Source organism: Pseudopodoces humilis, chromosome 17 (genome assembly GCF_049639895.1).
Source record: "Pseudopodoces humilis isolate 2021_Gansu_Grassland_sample_001 chromosome 17, ASM4963989v1, whole genome shotgun sequence".
In the NCBI taxonomy this organism is placed as follows: Eukaryota; Metazoa; Chordata; class Aves; order Passeriformes; family Paridae; genus Pseudopodoces; species Pseudopodoces humilis.
Window position 1 is genome coordinate 15,955,661 of NC_142216.1, and position 15,932 is coordinate 15,971,592.

Sequence of the window (15,932 nt, forward strand, 5' to 3'; positions counted from 1 at the left end):
CTGGGTCTCTATGTAGTGGCCGCGGAAGTTTCTCATTTTTTCTTGGTAACAGATTCAGCTGACAGGCTCTGTTTATGGCTCTCCTTTCGGCTCGTAGCAGCGTTTCTCAGTGTTTGTCTGTTTTTCCTGAAATTGAAGTTTTTGTTTTTGTGAGTTGCACAGTCCTGTCTCCGTGATGGAGTGAATTAAGGAATGGGCAATGTCCCGTTCATGGTAGAGGAGGAAGCACTTGGTTATTCTTTGGTCACAGGTTCAGCTTCAGGTGCGAGGTTTTGTCTTCAACTTTTGAGCTCTATCAGTTGCAATGAGTTCGCAGTACCGCATGCACATTGGTATTGGTATTCTGTGGAAGGACAATGGCTGATTGTCCATGAGGGGGTCGAGGAAAAAGGAGAAAAGCACTGACAGCGGGTGTTGGAGCTTTCATCCATCCTGACTAATTTTTTGTGGAAAGCTGTGCTTGGAATTCGTGTAGAGCTTTACACAAACCCATTCGTTGAACTCTGTTTTATCCCTGGTAGATTTAGAAAGGAACCGAAAGTGGAAAGTTCTGTTCTCCACGGTGAGTGAAAAAAAGCGATTGTTGCCCTTTTCTGGGGGGATTGCAGTAGTGGGACTGGATGGCTTCTTTTTATGCATCCTGGCTGGCAGTTCGCTCTGTTTTGCCCTTCATGATCTTTATTTCATATACTTGTGATAGGGTTGAATGATTTTTGTGCCAGATTTGCATTTTTCTATCCTTTTCTCACAAAGATGTTGGGGGTATCAGCTGAACTCGGTGTATCGGGAACAGGAAATATCTGAAATTCTGTTGGCTAGGAGAGATATCTGAGATACAGAGGGATCATATGTCCAGATGACGGTTTAGGCACTTGAATCAATCAAATTTGCATATTGATTACTGGTCAGAAATGTTTCAAGATCACAATTGTTCTTTTTTCCTGTGGTTCCATAATTTCTTTCTTGGAAACCCATCGTATCAACGTCCTTAAGAAATACGGCGATAGTTTACTAACGAGCTTAAATTCTTTACACGTAGATTAAATAATAAAAGAAACCTAGAATGAATTGATGAAACGTAAATCTCTGTTATCTAAGGAAACACTATGTTCATTTTAGGAAGGGATGTGAAAAATTTGAAGTCCTGAAAGTTTCCTTTTAAGTGTTTTAGATGCATCTTTATTTGTCCCGGTTATTCAGTGCTGTAATTATTATCTCCCTGACTTGAAGAAGCATGCAATTGCTCTTATCCCGCTTGTGTTAATGAAGCTGTGTTAATTCGGGATATGGAATCCTCCCGTTTCTTCTCTGAGAGCCTGTTGTTGAAGATGCTTTTGTACAAGAAGCATAACGCTAACCATAAGCTATAGGAAAAAATACGGGAAATATTTTTTAATTTACATATAATGACATTAGTAAGTGTTTCGTTTCCCGTGCGGTTCAAGAACCGCTCTCACGGAATATCTCTGCCTTCCTCCCGATCGTGATGCCCTGGAGGATCAAAGGCAAGATGGGCTGCAGAAAAGCGGAGGCAGGAGATGGGCGGGGAACGAAAAGCGGCGTGTGGGTGGCGAGTGGTCCCTGTTTGTAGGCAGGCAGGGCGGGCAGCGCTCGGTGGCTGCAGTGCCGGGAGGAGGCTGCGGGCGCCGCTGTTGACCGAGAGGAGCGAGAGGAGGATCGGAGCGCTGCCGGCAGCCCCGCCCGCTGCGGCCGGGCTGGATCGCAGCTCGATCGCTGGATTGGTGGGTGGGCAGCCCGGGCGGCGGTGTGCGATCGTTCTGCCGGTGCGGATCCGTGCGGCGGAGAGGCGGCGGAGGCTGGGGCAGGGCCCGGGAGCGGAGAGGCCGGTAGGAAAGGTCAGCAAGCGCTGGGAGCTGAGCAGCAGCGGCAGCGGGAAGCTAAGTTGGCGGAGATGAGCTGGGCGGGGAGGCGCTGGGGCCGGCGGCAGCGGGGTGTGCTCTGGGGCGTCCTGCTGGCGGCGTGGGAGGCGGCGTGGGGGCAGCTGCGCTACTCGGTGCCCGAGGAGCTGCCCAAGGGCTCGTTCGTGGGCGACGTCGCCAAGGACCTGGGGCTGCAGCTGCCGGAGATCCGAGACCGCGGCGTTCGCATTGTCTCGGAAGGTCGGATGCAGTATTTCGCTTTGCACGGGAAGACGGGACATTTAGTGACGGCGGAGAGGATCGACAGAGAGCAGCTGTGCGAGCGTGTGCAGCAATGCGTGCTGCGCTGTGAGCTGATCGTGGAGGGGGAAATGAAGGTTTACCGAATCCAAGTGGAGATCACGGACATTAATGACAATGCTCCAAACTTCCGAGAGTCAGAAACAGAGGTAAAAATGATCGAAACGACAGCCCCGGGATCGCAGTTTCCCCTGCCAGACGCCCATGATCGGGACTGGGGCCGGAATTCCCTGCAGAGCTACGAGCTGAGCGGTGACGTGCACTTCTCGCTGGCCGTGCAGGGGGGTCCCGGCGGCGATCAGCGTCCCGAGCTGGTGCTGGCCAAGGCGCTGGACCGGGAGGCGGCGGCGTTTCACGAGCTGGTGCTGAGGGCGATGGACGGCGGCGACCCGGCACGGACGGGCACGGCTCGGATCCGTGTGACCGTGGTGGATGCGAATGACAACGCGCCCGTGTTCAGCCAGGCGGAGTACACGGTGCGTGTGCCCGAGGACGTTCCCGTGGGCTCTGTCCTCGTCACCGTCACGGCCACGGACGCCGACGAGGGGCTGTACGGGGAAATAAAATACTCGTTTAAGAAAATCACAGAGACGTCCTCGCAGAGTTTTCAGCTGTACAGCGACACCGGAGCGATCAGCCTCTTACAGTGCCTGGACTTCGAGGAGGACGAAATTTATGAACTGGAGGTGCTGGCAAATGATGGGGAAGGCCTTTTTGATACTGCAAAAGTCGTGGTCATCGTGATAGACGTTAATGACAACGTGCCCAAGATTTCCGTGAGGTCAGCTCTCAACGAAATCTCTGAGGATGCCCCTCTAGAAACTGTTGTGGCCTTGCTGCATGTGCAGGACCGGGACTCGGGAGCCAACGGCGAGGTGCGCTGCTCACTTAGTGGCGAAGTCCCGTTCCGACTGGAGAAATCCCTTGAAAACTACTACCGTGTGGTGACAGCGAGAGAGCTGGACCGGGAGCAGGTGTCGGAGTACAACGTGACGGTGCGGGCGGCCGACGGCGGGTCGCCGGCGCTGCAGAGCAGCGCGGTGCTGGCGCTGCGGGTGCTGGACGTGAACGACAACGCGCCGGTGTTCGCGGAGGAGCGCTACAGCGCGCGCGTGTGGGAGAACAACGCGGCGGGCGCGCTGGTGCTGACGGTGCGCGCCACGGACGCGGACTGGGGGCAGAACGCGCGCGTGCGGTACCGGCTGGCGGAGGGGCGGGTGCGGGGCGCGGCGCTGTCGTCGTACGTGTCGGTGCAGGCGGAGACGGGCGCGCTGTACGCGCTGCGCTCCTTGGACTACGAGGAGGTGCGCGAGCTGCGGCTGTGGGTGCGTGCGGAGGACGGCGGCGCGCCGGCGCTGAGCAGCAACGTGTCGGTGGTGCTGGTGATCGTGGACGAGAACGACAACGCGCCGCAGGTGCTGTACCCGCCGCCGCTGTCTCGGGCGGCGGGCTCGGGCGGCGCGTGGTCGGGCGTGGAGCTGGCGCCGCGCTGGTCGGAGCCCGGCGCGCTGGTGGCCAAGGTGGTGGCGGTGGACGCGGACGCGGGGCAGAACGCGTGGCTGTCGTACGAGCTGGCCAAGGCGGCGGGCCCGGGGCTGTTCCGCCTGGGGCTGCACAGCGGCGCGCTGTGCACGCCCCGCTCGACGCCGGCCCGCGGCGCGGAGCGCCAGCGCCCGGCGGTGCTGGCGAGGGACCACGGGCGGACGGGGCGGTCGGCCACGGCCACGCTGAGCGTGCTGCTGGCCGAGAGCGTGGCCGAGCTGCTGGCCGAGCTGGGCAGCGCGGCCGAGGCGGCGGCGCCGGGCGAGCCGGCCGGCAGCCTGACGCGCTGGCTCGTGCTGGCCGTGGCCGCCGTGTCGTGCCTCTTCCTCGCCTTCCTGCTGCTGCTGCTGGCGCTGCGCCTGCGCCGCTGGCGCCGCCAGCACCTGCTGCCGGCCCAGAGCGGCGCCTTGCGCGGCGTGCCCGTGTCGCACTTCGTGGGCATCGACGGCGTGCGCGCCTTCCTGCAGTCCTACTCGCACGACGTGTCGCTCACGGCCGACTCGCGCAAGAGCCAGCTGCGCCTCTCGGCCGCCAGCTGCTGCGACACCCTCCCGGCGCGGCCTCTGCCCGACGAGCCCGCGCCGCTGCTCGGGGACGAGGACCCTGCCGCCGCCCTGCCCGCGGATCCCGCCGCTCCCTCGGTGAGTTGCTCTGGGCACGTTTTCTCTGACACTCGTGCTTCCTCCTGATGCTCCTGTGTCCTTTTCCCCGCCCTCTTCTCTGCCTTGCGTAGGAGATTTTGCTTCCAAGCGAGGTCGAGTTTCCCTCGGTGACGTTCTTATGGCTGGTGCCCGTTGGTGTCGTTCCTTGGACATGGGCTCTGTCATCAGCCTTGCAGTTAGTGGAGAAGGAAGGAGGGAGAAGGCTGCTGCTGGCAGGCTGTTCGTTAGGTCGTGAGTCTGGATATTTCTCAGGTTGGAGGTGTTTTCCCCCCATGTTGCCTGTGCTGTGTAGAATGAGTGTTGCTGTTAGTGTTAGATCTTCTGAAGTGATGTATGGCGTTCTGAGGAAATACAACTTTTTATGAGTCTCATGTGTCTTCCCAACAGCACCTGTGCTGGAATCGGTCTTGTTCAAAATTCTGTGGGATTCCCGTGGGGTGTCTCTGTGCATTGTTCTCATCTTTTGTCTTTCACCATGATTCATAGTGGAGGTCAGTAGGAAAAGTCTTTTTGTCATCCATGCTTTGATCTTTGCTCCCAACAGAGAATTTGGCCTGGCAAGAAGTGTTCCTTGATGATGTCTGTGTGCCTGTTATGAAGATTAAGTATTGTCTTAGAAGCTGTGGCTCTTTGAAAAGGCTGTGGTGTATGTATGTGGAGGAGGAAATGCAGGAGGAAATGGCAGAACTGCTTTTTTTCTTTCTTGTTCTTGAAGAGGTAGATGGAGCAGGATGAGCCCTGGCTATAAAATATTTAGCATGGCAGGAGAATTGGCTGGATGGGAAGCAAGAGATTCAATCTGCAGCAGGAGATAGAAGGTGGGCATAATTCCCCCTGTGCAGATATTCACTGAGTCGGTCTCTCTTGGAAGACTGCTTGGCTTTTCCTTTTAGAGCTATGAAGTCTCTTCCCAGCACTTGAGTGAGCAGGCAAATGTCACTTCCATAGTGCAGAGGTGGAAAGATGGCTGTGTGAAATTGGTGGTGTGAAGAGAAATGGTGTGAGGAACTGGGCCTCCAGTGTCACGTGTTTTGAAGATGTGTGGGTGAAAGAAGCCCATGGATGATGGGAAGGGTTGGAAATTGGAGTTGTGTGAGCTGTGCATGAACATCTGCTGAAAGCCTGAAGGGAATGTTTTCCTCCATTCCCTGTGCAGTTCCTATCTCCAGCATGAACCCACGTGGGGTTTTTCCTGTGTATGTCATTGTCTAGAAGATCTGTGTAGCAGGTGGATGGAGAACCCTGGGAGGTTCTTCCAAAGTATTTGCATCCTATCATAATTGTGTCACTGAAAAGCTTCACTTTGTGCTTATGGAAGATGCCATATGGGAAGAACAAGCAATGTCTCCATTGCTTTTAAATAGTGTTATTGATCATCTCCTGTGAGTTACAAAACCCAAAAGAGTGTTGTGAGCTGTTCAATCTTGTAGGTGTTAACTTTCTGTCTCACTCTTCTGATGATCTGAGGATGGACCTTTCATGAGAAAGAGAGAATGAAAACAGAGAGAAAAGAGATTAAAAGGGAGTGGTATCAAAGATAGGTTTCTGTAAAATGTCTATGTATGAAATGCATTTTCTTTTCCCATGGTTAAGGTGAGAACTCAAATATTATCCATAGTAAGGAGATCCTCTGTGAGCCAGTTTCCTTTTGGTGGAGTCTGTGTAAATTCTGAAGATCTGTGATTAGCATGTGAGCTGTGAAGTGTTAGGGGGGAGTGTTGGGGATGTGGTGTGTGAGGAGGTAGTGGAGGAGACATGGCATGTGTTGTGTTGATGCCCAGGGCTATTGCTGGCCTGATGGAAATGAGTCAGGAGGAATCTCATGATTTGATCTTGTATGGTTTTGGCTCAAATGGCACAGTTTGTGTTCCATATTGTGTTGCATCAAGAGTGGTGGTCACCCATGTTGTGAGGAGTGCATGTGCTGCAGAATGGTGATGTTGGCTTTGAGGTGATCCTTGGATGGCTGGGTCTTTGCCAGAGCTGCTGAAAATTGATGGCCTCTGTAACATTTTACTCTTGTTCCCGTAATTGGAAGGATCAGCATAACCTTAGTTTTGATGCTTGGGATTTGAGAAACTGTGCACACAATTTTCTTTGAATGATGTCTGTATTCAATCTTTGCTTTCATGTTATGTTTGGAGAGAGAGAAGTCTGTCTATGCAGACACATGGCTGGTGCTGGGGTTCACTGTGATATCATTGCAAATGAATGAATGGATGGTGTCAAGGTCTGTTTATTGTAGTAGTTAGATGAGGCTGAGACCTGTGGTTCCAAGCTTTTTCTTTCTCTTCCTATGCAAGGAAATGAGTGTCTGGTGTGTGTGTAGTGAGCTCCTGTGTGAAGCCTCATGTGCATTAGTTACAATTGAGTTTCCTGTGTTGTGTATGTGTTACAGTTGAGACAATCTGAAATGTGAGGCCCTGATGGCTACTCTGCTGGTGTTTTTCCATTCTTGGCTTAATTGATTAACGTTTTTGGATGATTGGTTTGGTTTGGGTTGAGTTTGTTGGTTTGGTTGTTTGCTTGTTATTGCTTTTTTTTGTTATGGAGTAAAATTTATTCTCCTTGCGCCACCCAATCCTTCAAGCTCTAGACCATAAAATTATCCTGTAGGGAGAGTGTCTGTCATCCATACCTTGAAGCTGTGAATGTAATCATAAAATCACAGAAATACAGAGTGGTAGAATGGTTTGTGTTGAAAAGGAGCATCAAGATCATCTCCTTCCAACTCCTCTGCCATGGGCAGGGACATCTTCCAGCAGAGCATCTTCTTCAGAGCTCCACCCAGCCTGACCTTGGACATTTCGGTTAAGAAATACAACTTCATAAATATTCATTTCCCCAAGATTTTACTTGAGAAAGAGGCCAAAGAGAAGCAGTTTATAATGCTGGTTTGGTATTTGTGCAAGGTGAGCAGGCCATGCATTAGAAGAAAGTTGCACATGTGAGGACAAATTCTTCAACTGAAGCCCCCTATCCTCTGTGCAGTGAAATTCTTTAGGGCCACGCAGCTTGAGACCTTGGGAAATTCCAGGTGCTCTCAGGGACCAATTTTTGGGCCTGAAATAAATGCCTTAATGACTTCACTGTGATCATCTCAGGCAGCTCTTTGTCTTCTAATACTTCCTTGCCTTATCTGATAAATGGTTTGGGGTTTTCTCTATGGCTTGTTTTGTTTTGTGTTGCCTTGTTTTACCTAAATTTTCTCCATATGTAGACCTATTTAAAATTCTCAACAACCCATCTCTTTTTAGCAGCCTCTGGCGTGTTGGTAGCCCTTTGTCTTGTTCATTGATAGTGGAAGGCAAAAGATATGAGAATGAATTTGTGTTCTGGTACTGTTGGGAGTAATAAATGAAAATATTATTTTAGTTGTTTTAATACGCCTTTAATCTCTGTGGAACAGAACATGGGATAAGGACAGGGATGAGATTCCCTGGAAGCCAATGGTTTGATGAGCCATTCTCCATTGGATGACCGCTAATCTTTTAGTGTGGTTGTTTATCATTTGTGTGCTTTGGAATCCTTCAGTTCCTTCTCATACCGGTGGTGAGCAGAGAAATGTCCCTCCCTTCTGGCTGTGGCTGTAGTGCATTATCATCTCCTGATAAATGTGCCCAGGGAGGAGATGGCCACAAGCAAAAGCTTCCAGTTGCATGGTGGAGAAGCAAAAGAAGAGAGGGGAGCTGTGAGTGTGAGGCCAGAGAAGAAGTGGGTCATTGCCTTGCTTGTCCCATGTGTCGTGGTTTTAAACCAATAACTAAGAAAATTACTTATTTCTTGCTGTGAGATATGGATTAGAACAAGAGCAAAACAGGCATAAAACTTAAAAGGGAAAAAAAAGAAAGTTTATTGACAAACTACAATAAGAACACCAGAATAAACTTCCAGAAAAACCTTTTCATCCCCTGTCTACCCACTATTCCCTTGTTCACATGACAAAAGAGACAAAACCTTTGGAACTTTGATGGTTAAAACAGTCCCAATTCTTGCTACAGTCTTTTCACCAGTCTTTATAGAGAAACAGAAGTTTCTTCCTGTTAATTTATGGAGTTTCTCACAAGAAAAACTATTTTTCTTATAGTTTTCCATTGCTCTAATGTTAGCTGCCCAGAGCTGCTGTTATTAGAGCCCACTCCTCCCATTTTCACATCACTCTCAAGTGTGTATGGGCCATGAGTCTAGGGATGGGATTTTTAAGGATAAGTTATTCAAAGGCAAAAAGTCTTCTTCATCTGTTTCTGTGAGCATCACTAGAAAACAGTTTTCTCATTGCCTCTCAAGGCTTCAAATCTTCCAGCATTTCACTGTACCATAATTACTCTACTTTTTACTCAAAATTTACACTTTGAACACTCTATTCCTCCCTATATACTGTCATGAATTAAAGGAGTGTTTTCAAGACCTTATTGTCCATTTCCATAGTTTTAACAGAAAGATATTTCAGCTTAATTAAAGCATCTTCTTAATTCTCTACCTTTTCTTAAGCTTCTTTTCTTTCCTGTCACTAGTAGTTTATAAAGTCTCTTTTCATGTTGATCACTCTCTTTTCTCTGTCTGGATAAAAAGATTAATCCGCAAGTCTCATCTGGGAAATGAAAGAGTTAAAATCTTGCCCAGGCTGTTGTAGGTAGTTCTGTGGCCTCGGCCGGTGCAGGAGCTGGAGCCGTTTGCGATGGAAAGCTCCTCATGGCTGCTCTGGAGAGTGCAGTCGCCGCGCCCAGCCCGCTGCAGGCCCAGAGCCCCTCTCCTTCTTCACTCAGCAGTCTCCAGTGAATCCAGCCACAGCAAAAGACCTGCAGCCGAGCCAGAGATCGGCTCGGCCCGGCCCGGCCGGAGCCCGGAGAAAACCCCCTCCACAGGGCCTGCATCCCCCGGCCGGGAGACGCTGGGCCCAGCCCAGTCCCCGCCCGGCCGCATGGCCTGGGCAGGGAACGGGAGGCCTGAAGCTCTGCCACCCTTCCCAGCCAGGAAACAAAGAGAACCAAGAGAGCTCTGGTTTTACACTTTAAGGTAGGGTTCACAAGTTGATCCCACTTTTCAATGGCCTAAACTGCTGTCAATTCTCAGCAATGACCGATAATTGGTCAGGAGAAAAGACGCCAGGCAGATCCCAGCAACTTAAACTTTCTTAAAGGTAAAGTAACTCCATGACACCATGTCATGGATCCCCCAAGGCTGTGCCTGATGGAGTAGGGTGTGCTTTGAGTTGCTTGTGTAGAGCAAGGGAGACCTACAAAGTGTTCTTGCCTCTGTTAATTTCTATGTGTTTGTAACTCTTGCATTGCTTGTTGTCATGAGCTGAAGCTCAGCGTGTCTGATCTTCTGTGGAAGGTCTCCTGTGTCCCAATTGTCCGAGTGCAGGTGCAGGTTCCCTCACACACCTGAGATGTTTAGAGGTGTAAAGAGGAAGGGTTTCCTAAGCACATGTGTGCTCAGCCAGGAACACTTTGTCTGTAGTGTAATGATGCAGAATCCTCTCTGCTGCAGTCATCCAAGTCCAGAGTGGCCACCCAGGCCAGCCAAGATTTTCTGGGACAGAGCAGGGGCCAGTGGGAGAACGTGTGCAGTGTTCCCCACATCATCACGCAGAGGAACTTGCTGGGCAGTGATCTGGAGGCTGTTAAATGGCTGAGGAACAGGCTGGAGAGTCATGGCTGGAGAGTTACAGACAGTGGCTCAATGTGCAGGTGGAAAGCAGTAAGTGGTGCTGTCCCTCAAGTTTCCTTAGTGGGGCCAGTCCTGCTCAGTGGCTTCATGGACAATGGGATTGAGTGAACCTTCAGAAAATTTTCAGCTGACAGCAACTGGAGTTGATTGACGAGAGGGCAGAGATGCCAGCAAGGGACAGGCTGGAGAAGTGGCGCCATGCAAACATCCTGAAGTTGAAGAGGGCCAAGTGGCGGGTCCTGCACGTGGGTTAGGGCAATCCCCAGTTTACACAGAGAGTAGGGGAGAGGGAAGAGGTGTGCAGAGAAGTCCTTTGGGTTCTTGGTGGGTGATAAGATGGGACATGAGGTGCCAGCGGGCACCTACTGCTGCAATGGTGTCCTGCACTGCATGAGATGCAGCAGGTCAGAGCAGGTCCTTCCCCCACTCCCAAATCTTTTTGTGAGACCGTAGAGTGCATGGAGATGTTTGGCCAATATCCCAAGTGGCCATGGTGGAATGTCCAGAAGAATGATGGAAGTGGTCTGAGGGTTGCAAGATGTGAGCTGTGCAGAAGGACTGAAGGAGTTTAGGTGTTGTATCATGGAGAAAAGATCCCTGTGTGTAGACTTTTGGCAGTGTTCTTTTGGGGTTTATTGCTGTTCCAATTACAAATGAGGTCATAGGAAATATTGGCAGAGTTGTTTTTACCAGGGCCATTGTTCATAGGGCAACAGAGAAGTGTTTTTTAGTAAGAGAAGGGAGGTTTTGAATAGGATAAATATTTCCTGTTTGGGTGGTGAGAAACTGGAACATACAACCCAGAGAAGTTTTGGATATGTCTCCCACTTTCAAGACAAGGAGAAGGTGTTCCTGCTCATGGCAGAGGTGTCCGTTCATTGACCTTGAAAGAAGTTTTATGTAGGAAACTGAAAACAATGATTAGCTCTATGAAGGACTCAGAATTGCTTTGCACTTTCCATTGTCAAGTGCTCGGATATGAAGATGTAGATGAAACAATCTTAATGAGTCAGAAAGAATTAAAACTATTATTGTGCTCTCTTGGCATAGAAATGGCTTACAGTGCTTTGGGTTGAACTATATCTTAGATTAATTCATCCCGGCTAATGAAGGACAAACCAGGATATGTGACAATTTGCAAAAAATCCCTTGAAGTCTTCCCTATTATATAATTTATTGCTTCTGTACGAGTGCTATGATTTTATTAACAGCCACTGAATTCCATTATTACTGCTCTCCCATGAATATTTGGTACTGCACGTTCAATCAAAACAATTGTTATGCGACTCAAAAGAATGGCCTAAGATCACATCTGGGATAGAATGGCATTGGAGTGGAAACAACTTGAATGAGTCAGAAAGAAAAAGAAAATATTTTTCTGCTATCTTTGCAAAGAAATTGCTTACGTTGCTTTAGGCTGATTTATATCACATGTTAATTCATCCCAGGCATTGAAGGACATTTCAAGATATGGGACAAATTGCAAAAAAGCTCTTGTCGTCTTCCTTATTATATCGTTTATTGCAGCTGTAGGTGCATTATGATTTTATTAACAGCCGCTGAATTCCATTCTTTACTGTAATGCAATGAATATTAGGTAGTGAGTGTTCAATCAAAACAATTGTTTTGCGACTGAAAAGAATGGCCTAAGATCACATCGTGGATAGAATGGGGTTGTAGTGGAATGGAGCAGGAGCTTGTGTGCTCGGTGTTTGCAGCGGAGGAGCGAGGCCGGAGGCGGTGCAGCCGCTGAGGCCCGGCCCAAGGCGGGCCCCGTTGAGCGCGGCCATCGGGCGGCTGCAGTGGCGTGGCGGCGCCTCCGGGGGGCGCTGTTGGCCGCCGCCTGCCGGCGCTGGACCCCCCGCCCCCGCCGCCGCCGCAGCGTCCTGCCCCCGCAGGCTGCTCGCTCGGCCGGCGCCGGCCAGAACGGCAGCGGCAGCAGCAGCGGCGAGAGGCTGGTTTGGTGCGGCTTTGGTGCGGCGAGAGGCGACGAGAGGTGGCGGCACCGGCGAGAGGCGACTTTGGTGCGTCGCTTGTCGGGGAGCAGCGGCGTCCTTTTGGGGCCGAGCGGGACAGGCTTTGGTGCGGCGGCCCGTGCGCTGTGAGGCGAGAGCGGCTGGAAGGGAGGCAGGGCAGCGGCAGGAGGCAGGAGCTTGGCGAGCGGCGGCGGCGGCGGCGGCGGGCGAGAATGGCGGTGAGGGGGCGGCAGGGGCGCGGGCCGGGCGGGGGGCGAGCGCTGCTGGCCGCGGTGCTGCTGTGCGTGTGGTGGCGGGCGGCGGGCGAGCGGCTCCGCTACGCCATCCCCGAGGAGCCGGGCAGAGGCTCGCTCGTGGGGCCGCTGGCGCGGGACCTGGGGCTCAGCGCGGACGAGCTGCCGGCGCGCAAGCTGCGGGTGGCGTCTTCCGGCAAGAAGCAGCTGAAATACTTCACGGTGAATGAGGAGAACGGCAACCTGTACGTGAACGAGAGGCTGGACCGGGAGGAGATGTGCGGCGAGTCAGCTTCCTGTTCTGTCAGCTTTGATGCGGTCGTGCACAACCCTCTGAACGTTTTCCGCGTCGAAGTTGATATCGAGGACATGAATGACAACGCACCTGCGATTTCTGCGAAACAAATTTCTGCTGGAGATCAACGAGTTGACTTCTCCCGGTGCCCGGTTTTACTTGGGCATGGCAGAGGATCCGGACGTGGGCAGTAACTCGCTGCAGCGCTACGAACTGGAGGCCAACAGGTACTTCACAGTGGAGGTGAAAGACAGCCAAGGCGGCAGCAAATCCGCCGGAGCTGGTGCTTCTCGCCACTCACTTGACAGGGAGAGCGAGCCCAGCTCTTTTGAACGTCTGCTGTTGACAGCGCTGGATGGCGGAGACCCGCGAGGTCCCGGACTGGCACCGCCCAGCTCTGGATCAACGTCACCGATGCAAATGACAACCCTCCCGTGTTCAGCGCAGGATCGGTACCGGCTCAGCCTGCGAGAGGACACTCCTCCGGGATTCGCGGTGCTGAACGTCTCTGCCTCCGATGCTGACGACGGCACAAATGCCCACATCACCTACGGCTTCGGGAAAATGCCGGCCAAGGTACTTCAGAAATTCACGGTGGATGCCGAGAGAGGGACGATCACGCTGCAGGAGGCTTTGGACTTCGAGGACACGCGCGCATTCAGTTTGGCCGTGGAGGCGACGGACGGCGGCGGTTTGGTGGCGCACTGCAAGGTGGAGGTGGAGGTGCTGGATGTGAATGACAATCCTCCGGAGATCACCGTTCTATCCCTGTCCAGTCCCGTGCCCGAGGACGCACCGGTTGGCACCGTGGTAGCTCTGCTGAAAGTGCGGGACAGATTCTGATTCCGGGGGAGAACGGTCAGGTGTCGTGCGAGCTGGCGGGGGAGGCGGCGCTGTCGTTGGTGGCGTCGTCGGGCGGCTCGTACAAGGTGGTGACGGCGAGCGAGTTGGACCGCGAGCAGGCGTCGGAGCAGCGCGTGACGGTGGTGGCCCGGGACCGGGGCAGGCCGTCGCTGTGGAGCAGCAGGGGGCTGGTGCTGGAGGTGTCGGGCGTGAACGACAACGCGCCGGTGTTCGAGGAGGCGGCGTACAGCGCGTACGTGGCGGAGAACAACGCGGCGGGCGCGCTGGTGCTGCGCGTGCAGGCGCGGGACGCGGACGCGGGCGCCAACGGGCGCGTGAGCTACTGGCTGGCGGGCGGCAGCGCGGGCGCGGCGGGCGCGGCGCCGCTGGTGTCGGTGGAGGCGCGGAGCGGCGCGCTGTACGCGCAGCGCTCCTTCGACTACGAGCAGTGCCGCGAGTCCGCGGTGGCCGTGCGGGCGCGGGACGGCGGCGCGCCGGCGCGCAGCTCCACGGCCACGGTGCGCGTCTTCGTGCTGGACCGCAACGACAACGCGCCGCGGGTGCTCTGGCCGGCGGCGGCGGCAGGGGCGGCAGGGGCGGCAGGGGGAGGGGCGGGGGGGGGGGGGGCGGGGTCTCCGCTCGAGGGGGGGCCGCGCTCGGCCGAGGCCGGCTACCTGGTGGCCAAGGTGGTGGCGGTGGACGCGGACGCGGGGCGCAACGCGTGGCTGTCGTACGAGCTGGTGCAGGCGTCGGAGCCGGCGCTGTTCCGCGTGGGGCTGCACAGCGGCGAGGTGCGCACGGCGCGCGCCGTGTCCGAGCGGGACGCGGCCAAGCAGCGTGTGGTGGCCGTGGTGAAGGACCACGGGCAGCCGGCGCTGTCGGCCACGGCCACGCTGCACGTGGTGCTGGCCGGGAGCTTGCAGGAGGCGCTGCCGGAGCTGAGCGAGCGGCCGGCGGGCGCCGAGGCGGAGGCGACGGCGGCGGCGGCCGGGCTGCAGTTCTACCTGGTGCTGGCGCTGGCGCTGCTGACGGCGCTCTTGGTGGTGAGCGGGGCGCTGGCCGTGGTGGCGCGGCTGCGCCGGGCCGGGCCGCCCGCCGTGCTGCGCTGCCTGGGCGCGCAGCGCTTCTCGCTGGCCGGCGCCGCCTTCCCGGCCGACTTCTGCGAGGGCACCTTGCCCTACTCCTACAACCTGTGCGTGCCGCCGCCGGCCCGCGCCGTGCCCGAGGCCGCTTGGCCGCCGCCGCCGGTGCCGCCGGTGCCGCCGGTGCCCGTCCTGTCGGCGGAGGAGCTTCTGGGCGGCGATTCCTGCGAGAAGCCGAGCCCGAGCAGTAACGTCGTCGTGGGAGAGCCGCCCGCCGATGCTGGTGCACTGCAGGTCTGTAAAGCGTCAGCTCCTTCTGCTTTTAAAAGCTTCGGAAACATGGTTCATGTTTTCCGGGTATTCTCTGAGTGGTGACTGAGGGGACTCGTCATTTGTGTTTCTACGTAGCGGCGGAAGTTTTTAATTTTATTCTCGCTAACAAATTTATCTGACAGGCTTTGATTGTATCTGTGCTTTCGGCTCGTGATAACTTTTCTCAGTGTTTCTCCATGTGTCCCGGAGTCCTGTTTTTGTGAGTTGCACAGTCCTGTCTCCGTGATGGAGTGGATTAAGGAACGGGCAATGCCCCGTTCATGGTAGAGGAGGAAGCACTTGGTTCTTCCTTGGTCACAGGTTCAGCTTCAGCCGCGAGGTTTTGTCTTTAGCACTTGAGCGCTGTCAATTAGTATGTGATCTTAGGATTGAAAGCAGATTGGTGTTCGTGGTAGGAGAACGGCTGCTTCTGCATGCTGGAGTCAAGGAAAAAAGAGAAACGCCTTGATACGGGTTGTTGGAGCTTTTATCCTTCCTGACTACTTTTTTCAGTCAGGCTATGCTTGGAATTCATGTAGAGCTTTAAACAGACCTGCTCGTTAAAGTTTGTTTTGTCCCTGTTTGATTTAGGAAGGCAACGAATGTGCAAAGTTCTATTTTCCATTCTGAGTGGAAAAAGAGTTTGTTGCCCTCTTCTGGGGGGATTGCACTAGTGGGACTGGATGGCTTCTTTTTCTGCGTCCTTGCTGGCTGTTCGCTCTGTTTTGCTCTTCGTGACCTTTATTTTATGCTCTGGTGAGAGGGTTGAATGATTTCTGTTTCAGAGATTTTTATTTTTTTATTCCTCAATACATAGAGAATGTTTGGGGTAGAGTGGAACTCGCATATATCGAGAACAGCTAATTCTGTTGGCTAGGAGAAACCTCTGATATACAAAGGGATCACGTCTGATGGAGACTGTAAAGACGATGCTTTAGGCACTTGAACTAGTCTCATTTGCATATTGATTAGCGGTCAGCACAGTTTTAAGATCACAATTGTGCTTTTATTCTGTGATTCTATAATTCCTTTCTTGGAATTATATTTTCTTGGAAACACTTCGTATCAGCGTCGTTAAGAAATGCATAAATTAATAGTTTACTAACGAGCTTAAATTCCTTACACGTTGCTTTC

The 15,932-nt window shown here is 53.4% G+C and overlaps 1 protein-coding gene and 1 pseudogene across 1 annotated transcript; both read left to right on the forward strand.

Annotated features, from left to right (window-relative positions):
- The first annotated feature begins 304 nt into the window (after window positions 1-304).
- Window positions 305-12,162, forward strand: LOC148182980 (protocadherin gamma-A5-like). Its single transcript, XM_088063767.1, has 5 exons — window positions 305-332; window positions 522-562; window positions 1,592-3,703; window positions 4,121-4,363; window positions 11,776-12,162. The coding sequence occupies exons 1-5, from the start codon at window positions 305-307 to the stop codon at window positions 12,160-12,162; spliced, it is 2,811 nt and encodes a 936-aa protein (XP_087919893.1).
- An 83-nt stretch (window positions 12,163-12,245) lies between these two features.
- On the forward strand, window positions 12,246-14,861 carry LOC102111856 (protocadherin gamma-B5 pseudogene; annotated as a pseudogene).
- The last annotated feature ends 1,071 nt before the right edge of the window (window positions 14,862-15,932 follow it).